Source organism: Pyrus communis, chromosome 7 (genome assembly GCF_041283825.1).
Source record: "Pyrus communis isolate YQ-2024b chromosome 7, ASM4128382v1, whole genome shotgun sequence".
In the NCBI taxonomy this organism is placed as follows: Eukaryota; Viridiplantae; Streptophyta; class Magnoliopsida; order Rosales; family Rosaceae; genus Pyrus; species Pyrus communis.
The window spans coordinates 3450951-3477712 of record NC_142571.1 but is presented as its reverse complement, the minus strand read 5'-3'; the positions used below and the strand labels follow the sequence as shown (position 1 = coordinate 3477712).

General features: G+C 37.6%; 2 protein-coding genes and 1 pseudogene across 3 annotated transcripts; 1 reads left to right on the top strand and 2 right to left on the bottom strand.

The window, feature by feature from the left end:
- Positions 1–977: 977 nt before the first annotated feature.
- On the bottom strand, positions 978–5849 carry LOC137734138 (ETHYLENE INSENSITIVE 3-like 1 protein pseudogene; annotated as a pseudogene). The gene is made up of 2 exons (XR_015964532.1): positions 5657–5849; positions 978–4348 (listed from the first exon to the last, which is right to left on the bottom strand). The product of XR_015964532.1 is annotated as an ETHYLENE INSENSITIVE 3-like 1 protein pseudogene (transcript).
- A 5093-nt stretch (positions 5850–10942) lies between these two features.
- Positions 10943–12883, top strand: LOC137733386 (putative pectinesterase/pectinesterase inhibitor 24). Its single transcript, XM_088697896.1, has 2 exons — positions 10943–11984; positions 12207–12883. The coding sequence occupies exons 1-2, from the start codon at positions 10943–10945 to the stop codon at positions 12881–12883; spliced, it is 1719 nt and encodes a 572-aa protein (XP_088554022.1).
- Positions 12884–13274: 391 nt separating this feature from the next.
- LOC137734692 (putative pectinesterase/pectinesterase inhibitor 47) lies at positions 13275–17743 on the bottom strand. Its single transcript, XM_088698058.1, has 3 exons — positions 16625–17743; positions 14381–14732; positions 13275–14020 (listed from the first exon to the last, which is right to left on the bottom strand). Exons 1-3 carry the CDS (start codon positions 17330–17332, stop codon positions 13326–13328), a joined length of 1755 nt encoding a protein of 584 aa, XP_088554184.1. The 5' UTR covers positions 17333–17743; the 3' UTR covers positions 13275–13325.
- Positions 17744–26762: the final 9019 nt, after the last annotated feature.

The following is a 26762-nucleotide window of genomic DNA, read 5'->3' as shown; positions in this document are numbered from 1 at the left end:
GATATTATATTAGTGAACTGCTAGCACCCCTATAGATTAAGGCTCTTCTGAATACGTATGTACATTAAAGAAATAATACGCAAATTTATTAACCATTGTGTGAAATATGTATATGTTGGAGGCCTTTAAGGAAAGGGACACCCATTTTCTTTTAAAATATGGACTAGTTGTTCGACCCGCATTATATTGAACTTCAACGATCTGAACCGTCTATTCCTCAAATTGCATCACTTAGATCATCCTTACAAAATATTAGCCAAATCGGAAGTATTTGAGACATCTAATGTACTTCAAAGAAATTGACGAACACTTTGTTCTATAAGAAATAATTAAATTGCATTGTGATGTTTCAAATTTAATTGAATTTTTACAAGGATGATCTATGAATCGAGACTTACAAAATACACGATTCGGATTGTTGAAATTCAATATAGAGTAGACCCCACAACTAATTTTTATTTTTCGAAACAAATAAGAATTCATTCCCTTAAAGAGCCTGTGTATATGATAACATGATATTTACAATATGTATAATTACGTGTGCCGATATAGAAGTAGTTTCGCAGTTTAGCTACCACATTGTGATAGAGACTACCTTTCAAAATACTTTGCCTAACTTTGACCAGTTTTATGTCTCTTCGTGATTTGTTTTTCCCAGTCCCAGGACTCCTAACATCAAAAGACCATTGTGATTGATATAACTACAAAACATCATGGCTTGGAGGGGCCAACTTCATTCGTCTCATTGAATAATACGAGGACAATTCATATAAAAACAACTTACATGATATGTATGTATCGTATAACACGTATGTACCGTCACAAGACACATCACATATCTTTTATTTAAAGACACATGACCCTGTCATAACTGTGCACCTCATGCACGTCCTTGTCCAAGGAGAAACAAATTTGACTTGGGCACCTAATTTAAGTACACAAGCCAGAATGAAAATTGTTGGCATAAGACGCACATATATCAAAGAGAGAGCGACCAACATGAAATAGTTTTACTGCCACGTGATGTTCTAATCCAATAATACAATGTTAGTGTTGAAAAACTCACACATTTCATCGTTTTATTAGAACCGGAAGTCACTGTGACAGTGAACCTGTTTCATGTAAGTCTTTCTCCATACATAAATGTATGTATAGATTGCATTAAATAAATACATGCCAACGATGACTTTATCATCCCAAAACTGTGTCTAAACCATTTCAACTGAAGTACTGCACTGAGAACAACTATGTATCCTATACTTGGATGACAAATTTGCAGTTAGAGAAACTCCCCAAAGTTGTTGAGGGTCCGACCGATGAAACTGAACAACTAACTTGAGAACTTTCACCCAATCGGATGCTAAACTGTGTCTAGAAAACCTAAAGAAAACCTGAATTATCTCGAGATAATCTGAACTGGTCGAGATAATCTGAACTGTGTCTAGAAAACCTGAACTGTGCTGAGATAACCTCACGCTCCCGCCCACTAACATATGAACATCCTTATTCATATATTGGAGCAGTCAATGTAAGAAAACCCAGCTTCAACACATCCAAAATGGACCTTGCTCCAGCAGCGAGTCAACATTATAGTCACCTTGCGGCAAGCTGGTGCCAAATCCTAAGTTGTCAGCATTATAGGGATGGTTACCAAATGGATAATCAAATAAGTTGCACGGATCAAACTGAGTTTTGGTGAATTGGGCTGGAGGAGCTGGAGTAGCTGGAGGAAGCATCCGCATAGGTGACGCTTCAGACATGTTGGGTCCCATAACAACCCCTTGATCAAAGAAGAGAGCTGGAGGAGCTGGAGAAGCTGGAGCAGCTGGAGGAAGCATAGGTTTAGGCGACACTTCAGACATGTTGGGTCCCATAACCAACCCTTGATCAAAGAAGAGAGCTGGAGGAGCTGGAGTAGCTGGACGCAGCATAGGCATAGGTAACGCTTCAGACATGTTGGGTCCCATAACCACCCCTTGATCAAAGAAGAGAGCTGGAGGAGCTGGAGAAGCTGGAGTAGCTGGACGCAGCATAGGCATAGGCAACGCTTCAGACATGTTGGGTCCCATAATCACTCCTTGATCAAGGAGGAGAGCTGGAGGAGCTGGAGTAGCTGGAGGAAGCATAGGTATAGGTGACGCTTCAGACATGTTGGGTCTCATAACCACCCCTTGATCAAAGAAGAGAGCTGGAGGAGCTGGAGTAGCTGGACGAAGCATAGGCATAGGTGACGCTTCAGATATGTTGGGTCCCATAACCACCCCTTGATCAAGGAGGAGAGCTGGAGGAGCTGGAGTAGCTGGAGGAAGCATAGGTATAGGTGATGCTTCAGACAAGTTGGGTCCCATAAGCACCCCTTGATCAAAGAAGAGAGCTTGAGGAGCTGGAGTAGCTCCAGTAGCTGGAGGAAGCATAGGCATAGATGACGCTTCAGATGTGTTGGGTCCCATAACCTCCCCTTGATCAAAGAAGAGAGCAGGAGGAGCTGGAGTAGCTGGAGGAAACATAGGCATAGGCGACGCTTCAGATATGTTGGGTCCCATATCCACCCCTTGATCAAAGAAGAGAGCTGAAACAGCTTGAGTAGCTGGAGGAAGCATAGGTATAGGTGACGGTTCAGACATGTTGGGTCCCATAACCACCCCCTGATCAAAGCCGTTATCATTCATCGGAAATTGATAATTCACCTGATGCTGGTTGTTGTCTTCTATACCATTGAGACTTCCAGGATCCGAGTTCTTGCTCTGCTGAATATTACTATCATAGAATGACACATGCTCAGATATCATTTTCTGCCCATCCCCAGCAACTCCATGTCCCGAAGCATTCAAACAACTTGTCTGGTTCACTGGTTGTTGAATAGCTGGAATAGGTTGGGAAGCGGGTAGAGAGCCCCCAAGTTTGTCACTGTTACAATTAAAGTGTGACATTCCAAACACTTGTGAAGAATTATTCCTGTGTGAACAAGTCAACTGGTGATTATTTCTTGCAGTTATGTCGAGAAAGCCTAGGCGATAATCATGATAAGGGCAATGCTGATATTCGCAGGTGTAAATCTGATGATTTAGAATCATGTGTGGCTCTTCAGGCAGCTGCTTCCTCTTTTGACCAAAGTTTGAATTGGTCTCAACCAGCTCTCCCTTAATATGATGCATCGGTACATCTCTTTGTCCAGCGGTTTCAGTATTGAAGTGATTAAAAAGAACTTCATTATTCTGTTCGTCATCAACCACTTCAACATCATAATCACTGGTACAACTGATTACGAAAGACTCACTCAAAAGAGGTGATGGAGGTGGAAATCTATCAGGATATAACATCTGAGCCAAATTTTCCTCCTGGTTAATGATGGCTAGCCAAGTGGTGCTCTCCTTAGCAGTCATTTTGTCCTGCAAACATCTAGACTGATGAACAAGCTTCCGGATCTTGGCAATATCCGGCGACATGTGCTTTATCACAGCTGTGAGAACACTCACCTTCCAAGCCTTCTTCAGATCATGAGGCTTCTTGTATGGGGGAGGACCCTGATCCTTGGGAAGATTAAATTGAGTCCACCATTCCTCATTGCCAGTGGGCCACCAAGGTGGGGCAACACCCTTGTCCAAGGGGAAACGTCTTTGGGGTGGATTGCAGTGCTGCAGCAAAGCCGACAAAAGTGAACCAAGAGTGCCGTCTTGGAGCTCCTGTAAGGTGTGATGAGTTGATGCCACTGCATTGGAGTCTTCATTCTTCCCAGGGATTGAATGTTCAGCCAGATACTTAGAAATTGCAGCGGGGCCATTACGATCAAATCTTACTTTTCCCTTCCACCATTCGCGAAGATTGTCAGAAGCACCAGTCACTGGTTTACCTTTTTTGGGGACAATCCCATAAACAAAACCCTCAGCTTTGCAAACTTCCATCATTCTTAACATATATTTCAGGATTGCATCTTGTGCCCGTGACATCTTCTTCCTGTGAGATTGTTCCTTTGGTTGGCACTGCCTTGCATTGTCAGCTCCTTCTGTTCCTTTATTTTGTTCCTTAGGCTGCTTCAGTTGCATTCTATATTTCCACACCCTCTTTTCAAGCTCATCAACCCCCAATTCTTCATTGCTGCTATCCTCCTCCACTGTTGCCTCTGGATCATGCTCTGGGGCTGCCTCATCTTCCTCAAGGGGAGCCGAAAGAAAGTCAAGATCGCCACTGAACCCCAATTCCTCAAAGATCTCCATCCAGCACCAACACAAAGAACAACGATGATTGTATACAAATATATAACAACGGGGTAATTAAATGCAGTCCACGTCAACTTCACCACCCTTTTACTCTTTAAATGATACTCAACCCCGAAAAGAAATAAAATCTTCTGCAAATGATAATTACGAATAAGTCAGTTAAACCCGCAATTGTCGCATATGGTAGATCAAGAACAGAACTAGCAATAACAACTTTTATTCAATGCAAGAAAAAACAAGGCAAAGTTCATAATTTCACGAATACGATTAACTGCAAACATAACAAGTAGTACATTGAAGAAGTCAGAACCACTTAGACCAGCAAAGCATATATGTTAAATGATCATGAATCAAAAAAGTAAATTAACAAACAAAGAAACGCAACTGATCTCCGTGTTTTTGCTTTCAACACAAAAAAAGACGGAAAAATCCAAAGCAAAACCCTAATACAAGGGCCTTATGCATAAAAGCAACAACATCAGTCACAAACCAAAAACAAAAGATGATGTTTCGAATAACCGAGAAAATATAGTCAAAAACAAAAAGGCAAATGAAAAAAAAAAAAAAATCAATAAGCGACACGAGTAACATGACATCATTACAACAAAAACTAAAGGTTACAAGTGCATACCCTGCAACTGCAAACAACTTCCAAGGGACAAAGAACAGAGCTAGGTAACAACAGATCACAACTATTCAGTTTCATTTTTTTTCACAAAACCATGTTACTGATTTTCTTGATTTAACTCAAAATGCTATAGCTAGATATAATGGAGGTTTGCAGCACATATTCCACCTATCTAAGCAACACATATAATTCACTTGTTAAATCGTTTAATCATTATTTAACATAGATACAGAAATTCGGGGTGGCGGCTTTTCGGATCATAAGTGGATTGCCCCGTGGTTAAGGCCTTCCTCCTCAACCCACCCCTCCCCTTAGTGTAATTTGCTCTTAAAAAAATAAAAACAAACCCATACAAATACAAAATTCCAGAAGAAAAAAATTCAAAGAAAAACACGAAAAATAAAAAAGAAAACTAATGAAAAGGACTTGAAAACTTTGATTTTTAACGATAAAGACAAAATAAAATAGTACCAGGATTTGATTTAGTGTAAAAATGTGAATTTTCGTTAAAATGAATTATACCAAAGCTTTCCGTTAAAGTACAAAATAAAAAGGATCAAACAGAAAAAGAATGGTAAATTCTCACACCCAGGACCTGCAACTAAAGGAACTACAATATAACATACACACCAGGAGAATAACCAGATAGCATTAGCACAGAGATCAACCATAAAAAATCTATGAAAAATCATAAGATGAATAAAATAAAAATATATCAATTCTACTATTAATTTAATTGTATAGACAAGAAGACTGAGAAATGAAACATGCAGTTTAAATAAATAAATAAAAAGGCAGAAAACGAAGGTACCTAATTGATGGGTAGGTAGGGGCGGAGGGATGGAAGCTCCTCCTCCTCAACACCCTCTGATTCCTCAGAGAGTGAGATAGAGAGGTGGTGTACTGACCTGAAGAGACAGAAATGGAAGAGGAAAAAGAGAGACAAAGTTAAGAAGCGGAAGTGACTTTTTTGTCGGTGGGTGTGCTATTTAACTAGAGCCAGCATGCGTTACAACCGCTTCTAACACTTGGCAATGCGAGTCATTTTTACAAGAATAACTTGCATAACACGAATAATCCCGTTGTTTATGTTGATAAAATAAAAATATATTATATTGTTTTTTATAACGGAAAGGCTTCTCTTCTCTAAACTAAAACTCGCACTAAAAACCAAACATAAATTTTAGCTTACATGCCTTCATGTGTGAGTATATTATTATTATATAATCATTATTCTTTTGTCATCAAAATGTGACAATTTCATAAAATTACAAACTCAAAATACACATTCCATCAATTGTAATCGCGTTCGGAGCTAAAAAATCATGCAGTTTAAAAACTTCTCATATTATTTATCTCGTGTTATTATAAATCCTAATACAGAAATGATAAGCGCACGTTTTTTATTTTTTTAACCTTATTACTCACTCCAAGTCAAATGTCTTAGTATTTCACTTGAAGAGAGAGAAAAGTTGGAGGTTTAAGATAAGGGTAGCTTTGTATTTTCACTTCATCTTTTAACTAGATTATTACAAGTTAAAAATATTGCCTAAAATTCTATATAGGGAAAACCATGGGCTACTTTTTCGAATTTTCCAAAAATAGCCATCCACCTGTTTTGATACTTATCACATGTCTTTGACTTGACGCGGGATAAAATATGTAAGCTTAATTAATATGGCTGGTATGGATACCTAATTAGCTTATTTATTAAAAACAATTAATATTCCACTATATATGATTAACAACCCAGATGTACATTGCCATATTAGGGGTTTTTGAACGTTAATTCTTAAAAAGAATCATATTTAATTAAGATCTAGTATTAGATTAGATATTGCTTCTGGTCCTTTAATGTGGATTTTAGTTAATATCTTTTATTAAATATTTGGATTTAATTAATATGCATATTTGGATTTATTAATTTTGCTTAACTTCCTTCAGTTATATCCTTATATATGTACCTAATTGAGAAAACATTTAATGACACATAAGAAAAATATGTAAATACATAACGGTACCGAAAATATATAAAAAAGAATTAGTATCCCTAAATGTTTATATCGAGATATAATATATTAATTCGACCTAAAAAAAATACTAATTAAATGTTGTACCGAAATGAAATACCAAATATATCGAATGAATTAATGTGCTTAAATGAAGAACACTAAGTGTATTAGAATATTTTATAAAAAAGAAATAGTTTATCTAAATGTCTACAACAAATTATATTATGATGAATAAAGTAAAAATTAGAAAGAAAATGAGAACTAAAACATTACACATAATTAATAAATGAGGTAATTAAATGTATTAAGAGAATAAAAGTAGATTTTAATCTTACACAAGATTTTAATCTAAAAGTCATGTTTTCCAAGAATTAGAATGAAATTTTGCTATTATATAAGTTTTTAATCTCAACAGTTGGTAAAGATCTAAAAGATAGAATTCAATGTATTTATTTATTTATTTATAGATTGTTGATATAATTTATATACTCTTCATCATAAAGTGCTAAAAAAATCATAACTATGTAAAGAACTAAAATGAGTGATGCTAAACAATCCTATTATTTTATTTCTCCATCCACATTGTAATAAAATTTTTAATAACGAACTTATCCTTTTTGAAAATGACCATTAAGGCCCTAATATTGTCAAATCATGTTTGCCACATCGGCAAACAAAAATAACTCAAAATAATAATAATAATCCAATGCCGAATCGATGGCGTCAACTTAATAACCATTCACGACAACTCCACCCGCACGTCTCCCTCGCAGAGGTGCCAACTCATCTTCTTATTTTTCCATCATTAATAACTAAATTTTGTTGATGTGATTTTTTTGAAGAAAATTGATGAAAATGATTTGAAAACTTTAAGTTTTAACTTAAAATAAAGGGTAAAGTGGATAGAATCAGAATTGATTTTTTAATGTGAAAATGTGATTTTTCTTTAAAATAAACAATATTATAAGTTTTTCGTTAAAATTTTTATTTTTTTGCCCTTAAAAGTAGGAGCACTAATAGGGGCATTTATTGTTTCACCTCTATTACAATTAAAAGAGATAAATATATATTTCCATCCCAAATGAAGATTAACAGGGGCAAATCCTTCTATCCCCTCTAATCCGCCGCTCCTAATAATAACTATGCTTGTACTATGTCACTGCCAACAAGCAAAACCGCATAAAAACTATCGCTGACAAGCGATGCCACATTACTCTCTAGGCAAGACATCACCCGCTAGATGTAGTACAAACAAACCTGCACTAATTAGAGAACAAAATCCACCGGTTGGCTCATCTGCACTTATAACTTTACCCTTTCTAGTGAGATCCGCTGCTAAGCAAGGGCAGAGCCTCGACAAATCTGATCATGGAAGGCGATGCCACCACGAATCAGTCTAGAGGATCAACATCCGAGCCGCACCCTTGAAGTTGTAGTTCAGGTTTGTGAAAATTGCGGTTCACATAAAGAGAGAATAAGTGACGCCTTACAAAAGCGTCACATATATGTGATGTTGTATAGTACATGTGGCTGGACAAAGTTTTTTTTTTTTAATTTAGTTAAAATTTTTAATTAAATTTTTTTTAATAAACGATATTATCTATACTAAAAGGTAACAATTTATTAAAACTGAACATAATTAGTAGAAGAAACTATCACCATTATTGTTGTACTAAATGAAAACGTTGTCATATTTCAAACGGCATGCACCTTAACAAAACACACTTATAAATAACGAGGTTGTAAACATCAACTCCATCCACATCCAAGAGCTCATTCCCATTCTGAGAAATTGAAATTTAATAAATTCGGTAAAGTACTATGGCCGGACTAAATATGTTTCCAATTTTAGTAGTTTTTCTTTCGGCGAGCCCATTTGGAATGGCTTTTGCTTTCTCAACCATGGATGAATGCTCACAACATTTCACAGAAAAATGCGGTTATGAAGTGGGCGACAGTGTTTTCGAAGGTTCACCTGTAAGCGATGCTTGTTGTCGTGGTCTTGTGTCTTTGGGCAAAACATGTCAGGATCTCTTCGTCGCCAACGCTCTTGACTCTTTATCCAACGCTGAAAAACCTCAGTTTTTGGCAAATAGTACCAAAGTTTGGAACCGATGTGTTGCAGTCGCACTTTCTCCTTCGTCTTCTATATACCCTGTGAAGGTTTCAAACCAGAAGGCCTTGGATAACTGTAGAATACATTTCAGCAAAAACTGTGCGTTGGAACTTGTCAACCATATTTCCAAAGGTGAAACTGTCAGCGATAATTGTTGCCGGCATATTGTGCATGCGAAAAAACCATGCCATCAACTGTTTCTCGACTGGTCTCTAGGGTATCAACCTAATGTCGACAGATCTCGAGTTTTCGAAAAGAGTAACAAAATTTGGAACAGATGTGTTGCAATCACAGTTTCTCCTTCATTGTCTGCCCCGACAGTTAAGAACTAAATTTTCTCTTCAAATTTGTACGACATACGTGTTATGAAATTATAAATTTTAATTTATTTTAAGCTTATGCCATTATTCACAAGTACACAATATTCAACTGTATGAAAAAATGTTGAACTATGATGGAGCAAACAATTAACTAGCCTCAATTTATACAAAAGTTCAGAAAATTTTTGAGACATTGTAATCTTAAATTTATGATTTCTGCAAAAGACTACATATGAAATTTTAGCAATATTGTTAGTATTACCAGGTGTATGGTTGTTGCTAAGCTTGATAATTTTTTGCATGACCCATTAATTCAATACGAAACGACACAAAATACTAAGTTTTGGGTCAACCTTTTAACGAATCAGATCATTATCGGGTAATCCGTTAATGAGTTGAGTCGTTATCAGGTCACCCGTTAATAACTCGATAAGATATCATTTGCCAAATCTTAAGCATTAGGCATGACAGTTTCCTGTATAACCTGTTAACCCGACACAAAATGACACGATTTATTAACGAATCGGATTGTTATCAGGTTACCTATTAAGAACCCCGTTAAGATAACAAGTTTTCCATGACACGTCTGTGAAAATAACTGGTATGACATGAAAATGATACGAACACGACCCACCCATTTGCCAAGCGTAGTCGTTGCAATCGGAATAGGATCCTCTCCGGATCCTCTTTATGGGGATCTGGAGGATCAATCAATCGTGTTTGTTCATCAAACATCTTGCGGTTAGAAATTATTAAAAATATAAAATATAAAATTGAATATAAATAGTACCTAATGAAACTTACCGCACGATGTACGATAAATGAACACGATTAATTGATCCTTAGATTCCTACAAAGAGGATCCGGAGATGATATTTGTCTGTTGCAACCATCACAATAGGAAAATGATCCTTGCCTTGGGGATCTGGGGGATCCCGTGATCGTGGCAATTTATCGTACATCGTGTGGTCATTTTCGTTAGGTACTATTTATATTTATTTTTAAATTTTAAATTTCAAATGATTTCTGATCGCACGATGTACGATGAACGATCACGATCACAGAATCCTCTGGATCTTCAGGAAAAGGATCTGGTGAGGATATCATTTTCCATCACAATAATTGGGATTTTCATCTTGTTATCCTTTGACTTTTCTTTTGATGAAAGTTATGAAGCACTCGACTATTTTAATTAAAATTGAAAGTTAGATTCGATTAGTTGCAAGTATTGTTGGCAAATCCTACAGTACAACCATGTGGTACATGTATGTACAGTGCAAGATCACAATACTTGTATTTCCTATACAATCTAATAGCAAGTTTATAAATAACGCTTATATACATATCTAAGAAGTAAGATAAAGTCAAAAACACCATATACATTTAATAATTTTCGATGTGTTCGGCGGAGGAAAACCGAGTGCACGAAAAATACTTCTACTAGGCAAATCTATGAATGTATGACTTGAGCCTCCAATAACATGTCAAGCACTCCACCAGTTGAATGCTATCAAAAATAGTATAGTGCAAAGCACGTAGCACCGCGTTAGGCTACCAATATGTTTATTTAAACCCTCCATGTATATAAACACACCCAGCCCACCATCCCTCATGCAAATCTCAACCCCATAGAAAAATAATTAAGCATTATGTCTTCCTTCAAATCCTATGGAAAGGTTGATGAATCCGAGCAAGCCCGGCTCGACGCTCATCGGAAAACTCGAAAAAGAGTTGCCATCATAAGCCTATCATCCATAGTTCTTGTCTGTATCGTTGTTGCTGCTGTGGTTGGAACCACCGTTCATAATAAATCTGGTGGGAATTCTAAGGGCTCGGGCATCTCCACTTCTGTCAAGGCTGTTTGCGATGTGACCTTGTACCAGGACTCGTGTTACAGCAGTCTTGGTCCTCTGGTTAACTCCAACAATGTTAAGCCTGAGGAGCTTTTCAAGTTGGCTGTTCAGGTGGCGAACAATGAACTGACGAAAGCCACTAGTCATTTTTCGGCTGATGGGGTTCTTAATGCTACTGCCAAGGACAGAAAGTCCGCGGCAGCTTTGAAAGATTGTCAAGACCTTTTGAGTCTGGCATTGGATCATCTCAACGACACGTTGTCCAGCGCTAACTCGTTGGTTGATGTGTTTGATGATCTCAAGACTTGGCTGAGCTCTTCAGGCACATATCAGCAGACTTGCATTGAAGGTTTTGATGAAGTAAAAGGAGAACTCAAGGATAAAGTTATCGGCTACTTGAAGAACTCTACTGAGTTAACTAGCAACAGTCTTGCCATAGCCTCTTGGATTTCCAAAATCCTTAACTCGGTCAAGCTAAGGCGACTGATGACACACCCTGACCCCACAGATAGCTACAGCCAGGGTGTGCCAGAGTGGCTGCATCGGAAGGACCGCAAGCTGCTTCAAAATTCGGATTTGAGGAAGAAGGCAGACATTGTTGTGGCGCGTGATGGCAGTGGCAAGTACAAAACAATTCACGATGCACTGAAGGCTGTCCCGAATAAAAGCAAGAAGAGAACAATCATCTACGTGAAGAAGGGGGTTTATTACGGGAATGTGAGAGTTGAGAAATCCAAGTGGAATGTTTTGGTGGTCGGTGATGGTTCGACTGCAACTATTGTATCTGCCAAACTCAACGTTGTGGATGGAACTCCCACATTTTCCACTGCCACATTCGGTAAACTTTCATTTGACTTTCATTTACAGTTCGATAAATCTTTTTGCATAGCTCGCATATTTACTGAACACATTACTGACATGTCTCTTTTAAATATTGAGACCTATGTCGGGACTCTACTCGTGCAAATGAGTCTCCGCTCGGTGAGAGATATGATCAGTAATGTTGCCGGTAAATGTTTTATTACATAATGGTAACAGAAACATTTTTCTTTGTGTGCAGCCGTTTTTGGAAGGGGATTCATTGCTCGGGACATTGGATTTCGCAACACTGCCGGACCAGCCAAGCACCAGGCAGTGGCCTTGATGTCAACTGCCGATCAGTCAGTCTTCTATAGGTGCCACATCGATGCATTCCAGGACACTCTCTATGCTCACTCCAATCGCCAGTTCTACCGCGAATGCAACATTTATGGAACGGTTGATTTCATTTTCGGGAACTCAGCAGTTGTGCTCCAGAACTGCAACATAATGGCCAAAGTTCCCATGCGAGGCCAGCAGAACACCATCACAGCTCAAGGGAAAATTGATCCCAATCAAAATACAGGAATTTCAATTCATAATTGCAGCGTATCGCCCTTTGGAGACTTGTCCCGGGTCAAAACTTACCTCGGGAGGCCATGGAAGAATCACTCCACAACTGTGTACATGCAAACATACATGGGAAGCCTCATCAACCCTAATGGATGGATGCCATGGGTGGGCACAAGCGCTCCGGACACCATATTTTACTCGGAATTTCAAAATTTTGGACCTGGTTCTTCCACAAAGAATAGAGTTAAATGGAAGGGGTTGAGATCCATCAACCAAAAAGCAGCCGGCAAATTTACGGTGCATTCATTTCTCCAAGGAACTAAGTGGATCTCTGATGCTGGTGTTACCTACAAATCGAACCTCTGACCAATATATTTGATAATTCCATGAACAAAAGTTGTTTTTTCCCAACGTATTATTTTTCATTTCCCTTTTTTATCATGATTGTTTTGTCTGTCTTCTTATACTTTTTCATTGTTTTCGCACAGCAAATTGTGATATACAATTTATTTTTTTGATGCAATTGTTGAAATTAATATATATAAACACACACACATAAATATAAAGTCCAACATGTTTGACATTTCATAATTCATATTTCCTTGTAGTTCTATTAGCATCTGTTTATAGAACACTAGCTACCTAGAAGCCGTAATTATGAACCGAGGATATATATGTTGAACATGAATGAATGCCATGAAATTAAGATAATGAATGATTAGAATGTTTTAACGGTACTGAATACAATAATCAGTAGTAACTAGAAAGATTAATTTTCATTTGGAAGTTGAGAAGTTTTAAGTACACACTAATTCAGCAATCCTTCATAGAAGGGTATATCGGTGTCGGGCAACCAAGTATTACCCAATGTGAAATTAAGGACAGTGAAATTCACAGCTTGAGTAACATTCATCAGACTGTAACCAGGCCATTGTACTCTCCCCGTCGTGTTTGCCCCCGGACCGTGATTCTGAAACTCACCATAAAACAGCGTGTCCAATCCAACGGTCCCATTCCATTCCAACCATCCAACTGAGCTGATCAGAGGGCCAATGTAAGACTGCATGATAACAGTCCTAGAAAACACCTTCCAAGGCCTTCCCAGAAAATTCAATGTGGAGTTGAGGTCCGCTGCCAAGTCCGGCGCAGCTTCAATTGTGCAGTTGTGGATGGAGATTCCGGTGTTTTGATTTGGGTCAGTTCGTCCCTGCGCTGTGAAGGCGTTCTTCTGGTTAGGCATCGGTTTTCGAGCGTATAAGTTGCAACTCTGGAAGACGGCTGCAGCATTTCCAAAAATAAAATCTACAGTTCCGTATATGTCACATTCCTTGTAGAACTGCCTTAGGGAATGTACATATAGTGTGTCCTGATAGCCTTCGAAACTGCATCTGTAAAATGTGGAGAGGTCAGCATTGTTTCTTACAGCTACCGCTTGGTGCTTTTCTGGACCTGCAGTGTTCCTGAATGTAATATCTATGGCTACAAATCGCTCAGCAGAAACAGCTGCAACAGAACAACATTGAGTGTCAGACTAAGAATAATGAAGTAAAACAAATGTAATAGCTTCAAAATTATGACCCATGCATGTAGAGTTGTTCTCGAGTATATTGGCACAATAATTGAGTTCAAAAAATGACGTGTTTAAGATATACAAACTTATCATCAAATTTTGATACGTGTCATGTTTCAACTGAAACTATTTTGTCACTCAACATTGTCACGTGACGAGAATAGCTCCCCTTCAAGTTTTTCTCAAGTCCCTACTCGAGTTTTGATGGGATGAATGTGATTCAAAATAGTTTTGATACATACTTTAATATCAGGAGGGCCGGAAGAGAGAGCTAGCAGAAATGTAATTCGTACCAAAGGTTGAAGAGTTGAAGGTAGTCCAACCATCGACGAAACTATGGTTTCCGGTAATGACAGTGTTATTAATACCATCTCCGAGCAGCATTATGTTAGTCTTGTGTTTGGGGATGACAATGTACTCTTGATAGTATCCTCCTTTAACATAGATCACAAAGTAGCCATCTTCAGCCTGTAAGTTCTCGGGAGCAGAAGTAATGGCATCTCCAATCGATGTGAAGTTGTCAGTACCGTATGGACTCACAATCACTGTGCCATTAACCAGAATACCACTACTCTCCATTTCTTCAAGAATCCTCTCACCTCTTTCGGGAGTCGTCGATTTTTTTCCAGAACTTTTCCGAAGTGCCTGCAATTTAATTACTGATTCAAATTAATTCTTCCTTAGTTACTCACAAATCTCTACGTAATCACTTGTTCTTTTATCGATAACTGTGGTTCTGTTTAACATGCCATCTTTGGACACCAAGTATTTTTGAACACGCATAGCTAAAATTTAAGCATTTTTGGAACATCAAAACATAATTAACACAATATCAAGACCAACCTTTGAAATATACGTATTACCAAAGTCATTTATCAATATACTTATTACCTGGATAACATGTGTTAAAGAGTATTAACTTTTATTATGTCATATGAGATGGAAGGGGAGTTGACCACCAGAAAGTAAAAGGATGGGTGGTGGTGGTGGCGGTGGCGTGCTGGAATTGATGGGGGACGCCATTGGCGGTGCAAATGCCTCGCGACATGCAGAAACCATGTGACATTACTTGCTTACAAGTCCCGCACAATAATTGACATGGGCACTTTGGCCAAGCCTTCTTATTAAGCAGTTGACTCCATTACTCCAGACCTAGCTACTTCAATCACACGAAAGACCCAGTTGACTTGAATAAACAATTAATACCCTAAACTGAGATCTTTGTGGACCATTGGATAGTGGATATGCACATTCAACTTACTTAATACACATTTTTTTAATACTATTTGGACAAGGTTGGGTGTAGCTTTAACTGGTTTAAGGTATGAGAAATGATACAGACATATTTTTTTTAATCTTTTATACGTCCATGTTTAATTATGACTGTTGATTTAGTATGATATATTCAATCTAATAGTGAAAAATAAAAAAGGATGAGTGAGAAGCTAAAGAAATGTGTGATAATCACTTCCCTAAAAATATATCGTCCATTAAACAATTGGAAAATGTTGAATGAAAAGGATACAAGTTAATTAAAATTTTAGTATACAAAAAAAAATTAAAATTTTGGTATCCTATACTAATTAAGGTTTTATAAAAGCAAAACTCACAATTTGAATGGTAAGATTATCCAAAAAATATACAAGTTAATTAAAAAACTCAATTTTTCTTTTTATTAGGAAAACTCTAATATATAGTGTAACAATGAATTTACAACTTCTTTCTAATTAATTAAATGAAAAGGAAAAGTTAAGTGAAGTCAATGTGGCAATGTAAGATGAGATTTATTCTTACTCTTCGAATATCGTCATGCACTCGTTAGATGTGTATTTCAAATATAAAATATTGACCTTTGTTTGTAAAATGTCAATATGATAGTGTTATGCAAATATAACTTGATCGTTTTAGAACTAACATAAGATTCATCCAACCCCACAATAATAAAAATTAAAGTATTTTGCCCATTTGTAAGTAAAACTACTTTACTCTATAATTTTTTTCCGACCCCCACAGCGTTATGTAAATATGTCTTGCTTTGTTTGTTGGAATCTGGTGTTACATCCCCAGATCCTATATATTGTACCTGCCATTCTGGCACCTTTATAAAAATATAATGACACGTAATGTTAGGTTCCGAATTATAATTGCATATGGTTCAGAAATTTTTTATTGTGACGAAAATATAGATGGTACATTATGTGTTTTTATATAAGTGAAGAAATTTTTTATTTTTTAAGTTATTAATTTTTTAACACATATATCTTACAATTTATAAAATAACATGTGATATATCACCATATGTGCCATTCATATTAAAAAATCCCTCCATGCATAGATCTTGAACAAGATTTTATTACCCAATATTCCAACAAAACTATAAGCATGTGGCCTCTGACTATCAGTATCAGATATGCTACAAGATTTTATCAATTAGAACTTTAACTAGGATAAACAAATATCAAAATTATCACAAAAAAATAAAAATAAAAAATTGAAAAATAAATAGAAATGGGTAGAAAATGAACTCAAAAGCCTACCTTAATGAAAGTTTCAAGTGGTTCCCGGAATTTGAGGACATTTTTGGTGCCGGAGCCGTTACTGCCTTTCTTATGTTTTTTGAGATTACGAGCCAAGGAATGCGTGACCAACCCAAGCGACACACTATATAGCTGGGTAACATTATTAGAGAAAGCCACGGCCAAAGCAGTATTGTTTCCAAAAACAGTGCTCTTGGATACCACAAGCCCATCGTAACAAGTCTGCTGGTTGGTCACAACGCCGCTCAGCAGAGTCCGCACCTTGTCCACTACCAGCTCCTCCTCATTCAGCAACTCGGCGGACTTGAGCTCCGTCGAGATCGCCACCAGGTACTCCACGTTCAGCTCCGAGAATTGCTGGCAGTCCTCGAGGGCGTTCATCTCGCTGTCGTTTATGAAAAAGGACTTGTGCTTGGTTTTGCTGAGGAAGTGGTTGATTATTTTGGAGGTTTTGCGTGCCTGTTTCAGGCATTGTTTGATGGAGAACCTGCCGTAGTTGTAGGGATCGGAGGGTGAGAAGCGGATGGTGGAGAGGATCGAACGGCAGAGCTTTGGGTAGAGGGTGGACTTGCATGCTGAAGAGGCTGATGAGGGGGATGATGCAGCAGCAGCAGCAGTTAGCAACAGTAGTGAAAAGAGGAGAAGAGAAAGGAGGAAGAAAGGAGAGAAGGGCAGTCTTGGCATTTTGAGTGTGAAAATGTTTTGCATTTCGCGGCGGGGGGGCGGGGGCTCTAGGTTGAGTTGAGTGCATGAAAATGTATATGTTGGGATCTCATATCTAGATATAAAGAGACAGAGAGAGACAGAGAGAGATGTGGATTGTAGACTGCCAGAGAAATGCGCGTGAACATTATTAGTTTGGGAATTGGGAATGGCGTTGTCGGTTTTGACAATTTGGAGGTCAGCAATTCTAATGCAGTTGAGGGAGATTTTTTTTTATCGGAAGACAGATACTATACTACGTGTCTGTCTTTAATATAAGTGGTAAAAAATTTAATTTTTTAAGTTATTAAATTTTTTAAAATACATATCTCATTATTTATATAATGACACGTTATATATCATATTGTATTCTTATTATATTGAAAAATCTCTCAAGTTGAGATGGCAACTCATGAGAACGTGCAAGGAAGACACACTACTGCTGAAGATCAAACCTTTATGCGCTCAAAATAGATGTGGTTTCTGTGTGGCTCTAATCATTGTTTAATAAATATAAAATTTATAACAATAAAGCTAAGAAAAATTAAAGGGTAAGTTACATTTTACCTTTTAGATTTCGAGTTAATTTCAATTTCTTACAATATCTTTAAAATATTTCAATTTCATACATTTACTTATCATTTTATTTCAATTTCAAACATTCGTTAGAAAATCTGTTAAGTAAACCATTAAATTATGACGTGACAAATATGAAATTCACATGTATGTATGCTGACATGGTTATCAAATTTATGCCACGTGGCAAAAAAATAAATTTTTATGCATGGATAAAAGAAATAAATAAATTATTAATAATGTAAATATTAGAAGATTATTTTAATTTATTTAATATTTTATTTAAAATTTGAAAAAACGAAAACAAAAAGAAAGAACGAAGATCTGGGTTTCAGAGCTTGATCTTCCCTTCAAGTTTCAACCCACCAGCTCTCTGCGATGACCCTGCTCCCTGCGACATCCCCTGAGCTTTTTCTCAGCCTCGCTGTACTTCCCAATCCCAACCAGCCCTTCATCTTCTCCAAGGACCAAAACGGGAAGCCACACATTTCCTTCGCACCCAGTCTTCATCGCCGGCGCCGTCCCCAACCACCGACGCCATCTTCCCGACCCACCTCCCTCTCTTCCACTCTCTTCACCTCCCCTCCCATCCAAAAACTCACCCCATCCCACCTCACCCCCACCTCCTCCGCAATCCCCCAACCCCACCCCCACCTCCACCGCAAAATTACAAACCAAAAACCTCCTCTTTCCCCCTTTTTCTCAGCAACCAAACAGACCACAATTAAAACTCTCCGACCCCAGAAACAATTTTGAATTCCGCAAACCCTAAACATACCGAAATCACAATTGCAACCCCAATTCTCACAAACCCTAGAAATCAACCACACAAATTATATTCAAATTTAATAAATGAAAGGTCAAAATTTGAATCCCACCTTTTAAATTAAGGGAAAAAAATTATCTTAGAGCACTTACTTGCCGAGAGAAAAGCCAATCCCAAACAAAACCCTAGATTTTGGGCCTCGGAATCTCGCAATTTCTCTGCAATTCCATACAAAGAAAGTTGGGGTGGGGGGTTGCGGGGGAGGTGGGGGTGGTGTGGGTTTTTGGCTGGGAGGGAGGTTGGTCGAGGGAAGATGGGTTTCTGAGTTGGATTGGGTTGGTTTTTTTCTTTCTATTATTTTTTTTTAATGGTAAATTATTATAATATTTTAAATGTATAAAAAATTATTATTTTTTTACTACGTGACACAAATTTGACAGCCACGTCAACATAAATTTAGATTTTATATTTACCACGTCATCATTTAACGGATTTTCTAACAGATGTATAAAATTGAAATAAAATAATAAGTAAAGGTATGAAATTGAAATGTTTTAAAGATGTAAGAAATTAAAATCGATTTCCAACTTAAGAGGGTAAAATGTAATTTACTTAAAATTAAATTTATAAATATATGTCAAACAATGAGAAACCACATCCTCTTGGTGTAGGATATTTGATCTCCAACTACTCTAGGTCCATCGTATTTTTAGGGCTAACTGTGTTTTTTTTTTTCTTTCTTTTTTGGAGTCGTGAAGGGCTAGCTGCATTCTATATTCTTAAGGTTTGGGCTAGAGTAGTTGTGGATGGAGATTCCGGTGTTTGCATCATTGGGCGAGTACAGTAGCTATCATAACTAAGAAAGCCATAACAATATGAAAATGAAAGCTTGCACGCATGCAAGATTGGATTAGGCTTAGAAGTACAAAAGAAATGAACACAAAATCGACTGAGATCAATAAAATAAATGAAAAAAATAACGAAAGTCTTCAAAAACTTTAAGTTTAATCATAAGGACAAAATACTTTTGTAATACTTGAATTGGGCATAGGTAAGATGACAAATGAGGGCTCTAGGGTACGGGAAAAGAGGGTCCAGGGCATGCAATTTCAGATGCATGCATCAGATTCACATGGACAATTTAAAATAAAAGTAAAAGGAGACAAAGCTAAAGGAAGACAAATAATTCAGTCCACGTTTCAGAAACAATACCAACAATTTCAGTAACAGTAGAAGTAAAGTGATAAATGACAAGTATTCAAGGAGACGCCCACACCATTCTTTTGTAAAGATTTTTTTTTATACAATAGTATTCTCATTCAGTGTATATAAAGAGGAGTTTCATTCATTGTAAACACATCTAAACAGACACGACCATCATACCTTTAGACAAAGCCTTTAGCTCTCTTAACCTTCCTTGCTTACTTCCTTGTAAAAACTTCCCTTTGTAAACATTTTACATGTCAATAAAAGTTTAAGTGTACAGATTCAAGAAATCTTCAAGTCTTAAGTAAGTTTTTTTTTTTTTTCTTTAGTGTGTTTGTTTAATTAGACTTATAGTCCAAAACAGGAAAACACTATTGTAATTATATAATTAACCTGCTAAACTGACAATCATACTTTGTTTGAACACTCTGTTATAGTTGAATGCTTGCCATACAAATAATTGAACATTAATCAAGGTACCTCTAAATTCTTCGTACCTTTGAGTTCATCATTTAAGACCTTATACTTGCATTGTGAGTGGTCGATATGTTGAAACATGTCGAGTTCCATCTGCAAGGTTTTATGTCTAGTTGTTATAATGGCCATCCGACTATTTAACCGGGTCTTTGCTTTGCGAATTTGGTATTAGAGCCAAGTTTAACATTTTAATAGTATAATTATAATAGTAAAGTACCTTGAGGATGAAAGTCATTAACACAACTGATATTACACACTTGTTTAATTTTGTATGAACAATAGATACTATTGCCCTTGTAGACCTTGTCAACCACAACCATTAGGTATTTATTGTCCTAGACACCCAACTATAACTAGCATAAAGAGAAGATTAACATATATTTCGAAAATAATTAGCAAGACTTTGAAGAAGCATAATTTGTATCTTGGTTATCTTGAATACCTTTCATTTATTAGTAAATATAATACCACAGAAGTGCAACATAGAGTTTTAGCAGCAAAAAGAGCAACATATCACACTTTAGAGAACTTGAGAGAAGAAAGAGATTTCTAAAAAAACCAGTTAGCCGTAATTTTAGAGAAATGTAGACTGTAGTATATGATAGATTATCTTAATTTAGAAATTAGTGAACCTTAAAAAAGAAAAATAATCTTAGACCAAAATAGTTTAGTTTGTTATTTTTCATTGAGAAAGCATAATCATATTTTGCATAATGAAGAAAATCCACAAGCCAATAGTATTATAGATTTTATTATTAGTCAAGCAGAAAATATAAAATTAGAAAATAATAAGCATAATGTTGCAGTCCTATTAGATTATGAATGTGATTGTGTAAATCCTAACATATCTAGGATATCCTTATGAGATTCTACCATATCTCTTAGACTAGATATTATCGTATTAGAGTTGTAATCCTATTAGGGTAAAGAATTAACCTTTTATACTACTATAAATAAAAGCACAATAGGGTGGAATAGAACACACACTCACAATTACACATCTCTCTCTCTATGCCGCACCCCCTCTCTTTTTTTGGCCTCTATAATTGTTCAGAAATTATGTCTACAACAGGTTATCAGCATGCTCTTGACGCTACGCTAAAGAGAGTTTGATCTTCAATCAGGGGAGTATTACGTTTTAATCATTCTTTTTATGATTAATTTATTATTTTATTGAATTGATCTACATGCTATTGATTCAATTTAATTTTTCTTTGTTGAACATGATACAACACATTGGAGATGCAATTCCAACTTTCTGAGAAGGATCTTCTACAAAATTCAAAGGCTTTTATCATTTTCTGCCAATCAGATACGCTTGAAATAAAGGAAGATATTTGAAACGACCATGAAGCATGAAAACATTCCCCATGATGCATGAACCCCTACATTTATATTTACCTTCCGACACACACACACACACACACATATATGTTCATGCATTACGCAATCATATTGCTTTGTGGAATTTGTGAGTCAAAGCATATAAATAAATTAGAAACAATTTAGGGATTTTTCAAACCCTAACCATGTCGAAAAAAACAAAAAAAAAACTTATGGGAAACTGTGTGGCACGGCCGTTGCACCACCACCTTGGCACTATCGCTAAACCATCGTGTTGGCCTGAAGCCCAACTGCGTGGAGTATATCATGGCACAATGTCGTTTTGATACCTTGGGCCACACGACAGCAGCCATTTGAGCTTTGTTGCATTGACCCAGACACAACAGGCCTTCAACCTAATAGGCTTACACGGGCCTGAAGTCCCTTAGCTTGACCAAGAAACCTGCAGCTTTCTTGGCCTGTTGTCCCGTGAGTCCCTAGCCCAACTCCAGCAGGCCAGTGCTGCTGGGCTTTTATTTGTCCCATGATTTAACATGCCTGCATTAGCTCATAACTAACTGGGCTTTGCCTTATTCGGCCTATTCGCCTATAGCCTTTTGCTATTGGGCTTGACATGCCTTGACCCAAAAACATGAAACCCAGCTTCGGCTGGGCTTCCTCGGACCAACCCTAGGCCAGCTTTAATGGGCCTGCACCTGATAGGAGCATATTCATGCGACTTAAATGGCTTGTTCTCGTGCATTTACGTTATGTTTCTCTCGTTATTTTAGTCCTTTATGCTTCTTTTGTGTGTTTTTAGGTTCTAAGGGCCTAGGGAGCAAGAAAGTGCATTTTGAGGCCATTTGGAGCATTTTTGTGCATGGATTGGATAGCTTATCCATGGAGCCAAGAGGATGGACGAATTTGAAGGCCTTGTATGCACTTGAAGACACAAAACAATGGCCCTAACCCAATTACATTCACCTTGCCTTGGGCTTAACACAAACACCATTCCTTGCCATGCAAGGGGGAGCAATTTGGGTCCATTTCATGTACTTAAACTCTAGCCCAATCCACAATCACTTCAAAGCCATGCAAAACCTTTCAACACCCTTTAATCTTCCCCCTTTAAGTTATGATTTTATTTCCTAACCCTACATGCATTATTTATTAGTATCTTTACAAGACATTATCATTGCATAACATTCCATTTCCACCTCTTTCCCACCTAATTCACATGCCTTCATTCATTCTTTATTCCACTTACACTCATCATCACACACCTTAGCAATCAACACATGTAATCACATGCATCACAACCACAAAGAACCATCCCCAAAACACTTTGCCGTGAGTTCCCACTCCCATTTCCAGCTTTTCATAACTTTTCCTAGTTGTTTTATTACATACATTCCCCCTTCATTATTCCAAACACATGCACCCATAATCATTCATCCCCTCCTAGCTGCAATATTCCCTCTTTTGTTCCCCCATTTCACCTATAAATAAGCATCCAACACTCCTCAAAATTCACTTACTCTTCCATACACATTTTCAGTTACAAACACCAAGCAACAAACCCATTGCATTGCCGTGAGTCCCACTTCATTTTCTGCATATTTTCTCTTCATTCTTCCATCTCCAACCACTCCCTACTCCATTCCACATACACCTAAAGCCCTTAAGCTCACCTTAGACCTTGTGCTACAACAACGAGGAAGAAAAGAGTGCTTAAACGTTCATACAATTCAAGTTTGAGTTGTTGGAATGTTTAGGTGTTTCTTTGATTTCAAAGTTTAAATTTAATTCTCTTTGTTTTGTACGTATGAGAAGGGAAGAGAAGAGTGCCTAAACGTTCATACAATTCACGTTTGAGTTGTTGGAATGTTTAGGTGTTTCTTTGATTTCAAAGTTATGAGGAACTAAACCCCCTTTAGCTAGGGGGTGATTCGAAACTATGTTTATATTTGCATTTTGAATTGATTACGTTTGGTTGGAATTTCATAAGTTGTGGATTCAATTCGTTTAACTGTTTGATTGATAACTTATTTATGTATGTTCATTGAGATTGCAAGCTTAATTTTCATGCATAAATATGACGCTAGAATATAAGTGAATTTCACCTAATCGTTATGAACTTATATTCACAAGTAGTAGAGGTTGCTTATAAACAATCGCGTTAAACGAATTCTTGGCATAAGTTTCATGCGTATTCCATAGTAACGAATGCCTCGTCGATGTTTATGATTTCCGTTGAACTTAATGATCTTGGTTAAATGTCTCTATCATGCGTATTCCATAGTTAGGGACTTTGATTAAGAATAATTTGGTTGTAATGCGTATTCCATTCAATCCAACGAATTTAGGGAAATCTGAAAGTTAATCTAAGCGGATCTAATTAACTTGGAGCATTGAGTTTCACAACTTATCGAAAGACCAACTGAGAATCAATTTTGTTTGCAAGTGTACATGTGTGGAGAAGAACCCCTTGGCTATTCCATCATCCATATTTTTATCACATTCATATTTACATTTTGCCTTTAATTATATTCTATCTTTTTAATTTAATATCGTCCAACCACAATTCCCCCCCCCCTATTTTGTTAAGTCTTAATCATTCGTATTTGTTTTATTTTTGTATCTTTAAGCTTTTGGAGTCATAAACAATTGCAAATTCGTCTAAATCAAGTTCTAGCTTCTATTTGAGTCAATTTGATTGTTTTAGACAATTTGAGTTTTTCAAAGCCATTCTGAGTCATAGTAGTCTTGTTAAGAGTATTTTAATTTAGTTTTTATGTTTTTAAGTCAATTTAGAAGGTTTTAGCAAGCCCTCCTAATCCCCGGTCTAGAACGATCCCTCACTTATCCATTCTACTACAATTGTCAAACGAGGGTTTAATTTGAGTGTCAAGTAAATCTCGCATCAAATTTTGGCGCCGTTGCCGGGGATTAGCAACTTTGCTAATCCTTTGTCTTTATTTTTATATTTTGTTTTTCGTGCATTCTTATTTCAGATTCTTAGTTTGTTTGTTTCCTTGTTTTTTTTAGGTACTGTGTATGACTCGTAGCTCTCGGCCTATTATAGAGAACATCTCCGACTTTGACGGTGATTTTGAACGCACTTTGAGGAGAACGAGGAGTCAACAAGAGCCACCACAACCTCCACCACAACCTCCACCACAACCTGGGCTTGAAGAAGACGAAGTAGGTGTAGAAGAAAAGCCCACGGATCAGATTTTTGAAGAAGAACAAGCCATGGCAGCAGATAATAGAACCATCAAGGAGCTTTCGGCCTCGGGTTTGGATAATGCATTGCCTCTTTGTATCCAATACCCCACGGCTGCAGAGGGGAAGACTGAGGAATTTGAACTCAAATCCAGTTTGTTACACCATATTCCGAAGTTCCATGGCTTGTCTATGGAAGACCCCAACAAACACTTGAAGGAGTTCGAGGTGGTTTGTTCGAGCATGACCCCCGTCAATGTGGATGGGAGTATATTGAAGATGAAGGCCTTTCCATTTTCACTTATGGACAAGGCCAAAGATTGGCTCTACGAACTAGCCCCGGGAACTGTGACTTCGTGGGAGAGTATGAAGCGTGCTTTCTTGGAGAAATTCTTCCCTACTTCGAGAGTGATTCTCCTACGGAAGAAAATTAGTGGTATTCAACAGAATCATGGTGAGACATTCCCGGCTTATTATGAGCGCTTCAAGGGCCTTGTAGCTTCATGTCCTCAACATCAAATGAAGGAGGAACTTCTCCTTCAATATTTCTATGAGGGCCTCCTTCCTATCGAACGTCAAATGCTTGATGCATCAGCGGGAGGAGCATTGGTGGACAAAACACCAAGGGATGCCAAGATTCTCATAGCCAACCGAGCGCTCAACGCTCAACAATATGAAGGAGTGGGCCAAAGGGAAGCCCCACGGCAACAAAGTATAAATGAGGTGAGTGCTATTTCTGAAATTCAATCACAACTTGCTAATCTTAATTCTCTTGTTTCTCAGGTTGTGATTGGTCCAAAAGCACAAGAGCACCAAGTTTGTGGCGTGTGCTCAATTCAAGGGCATCCATCCGACAAGTGCCCTCAACTAATCGAGAATGGTGGTTGGGAATCTGCCAATGCAATTGGTTTCCAAGGACAAAATCAAAACAACCCATACTCGAACACTTACAATGCCGGATGGAGGGACCATCCAAACTTCAAATGGAGGGAGCCACAACAAGCTGCCCAACAAGGAGGATTTAGGCCAAACCCCCCTGGTTTTTATTCCAAGCCGTATGCACCCCAACAATCCCAACAACCTTCGGCATCATCTCATTCAGGTACGTCTTTGGAAAGTAATCAAGCTATGCAATTACTAACCTCTATTTCGCAGGGGTTGCAAAATCAAAACAACCGGATAGAAAATAACGAGAAGGAGATGATGGATATGAAGAAACAAATAGGGCAGATTTCTGAGTTCCTTGGACAGATTAGAGAGCAAGGAAAGCTTCCTAGCTCAACCACAGTCAATCCAAAGGGAGGATTCGAATCCGCCAAGGCCATCACCCTAAGGGGTGGAAAAGAAGTTGGGACCAAGCCAAACAATCCCAAATCTGCCCAGAAAGGAGATGAAGAGAAGACACAACCTGAGGCAGATCACCCTAACTCGGCCAAATCAGGTAATTTAAGTTCAAATTCATGTACTTCACGTCCTAATCTGCCCAATGTACCTTTTCCTCGCAGGTTCATGCAAGAAAAAAAGGAAGAAAGCGAGAAGGACATTCTTGAAACGTTCCGGAAGGTGCAAGTGAACATACCGCTTCTCGATGCAATCAAACAGGTTCCAAAGTATGCTAAATTCCTCAAGGACCTATGCAATACAAAGAGAAGGAGGACAAACAAAGAGGTAGTGAAGGTAAGCGAGAATGTGTCCGCTGTTTTGCAACGTAAACTGCCTACCAAGTGCAAAGACCCCGGTAGTTTCACGATTCCTTGTGTGATTGGACATAATCGTTTTGAACATGCCATGCTTGATTTAGGTGCATCCATAAATGTCATGCCTTATTCTATTTATGCATCTATGAATTTGGGTGAATTAAAA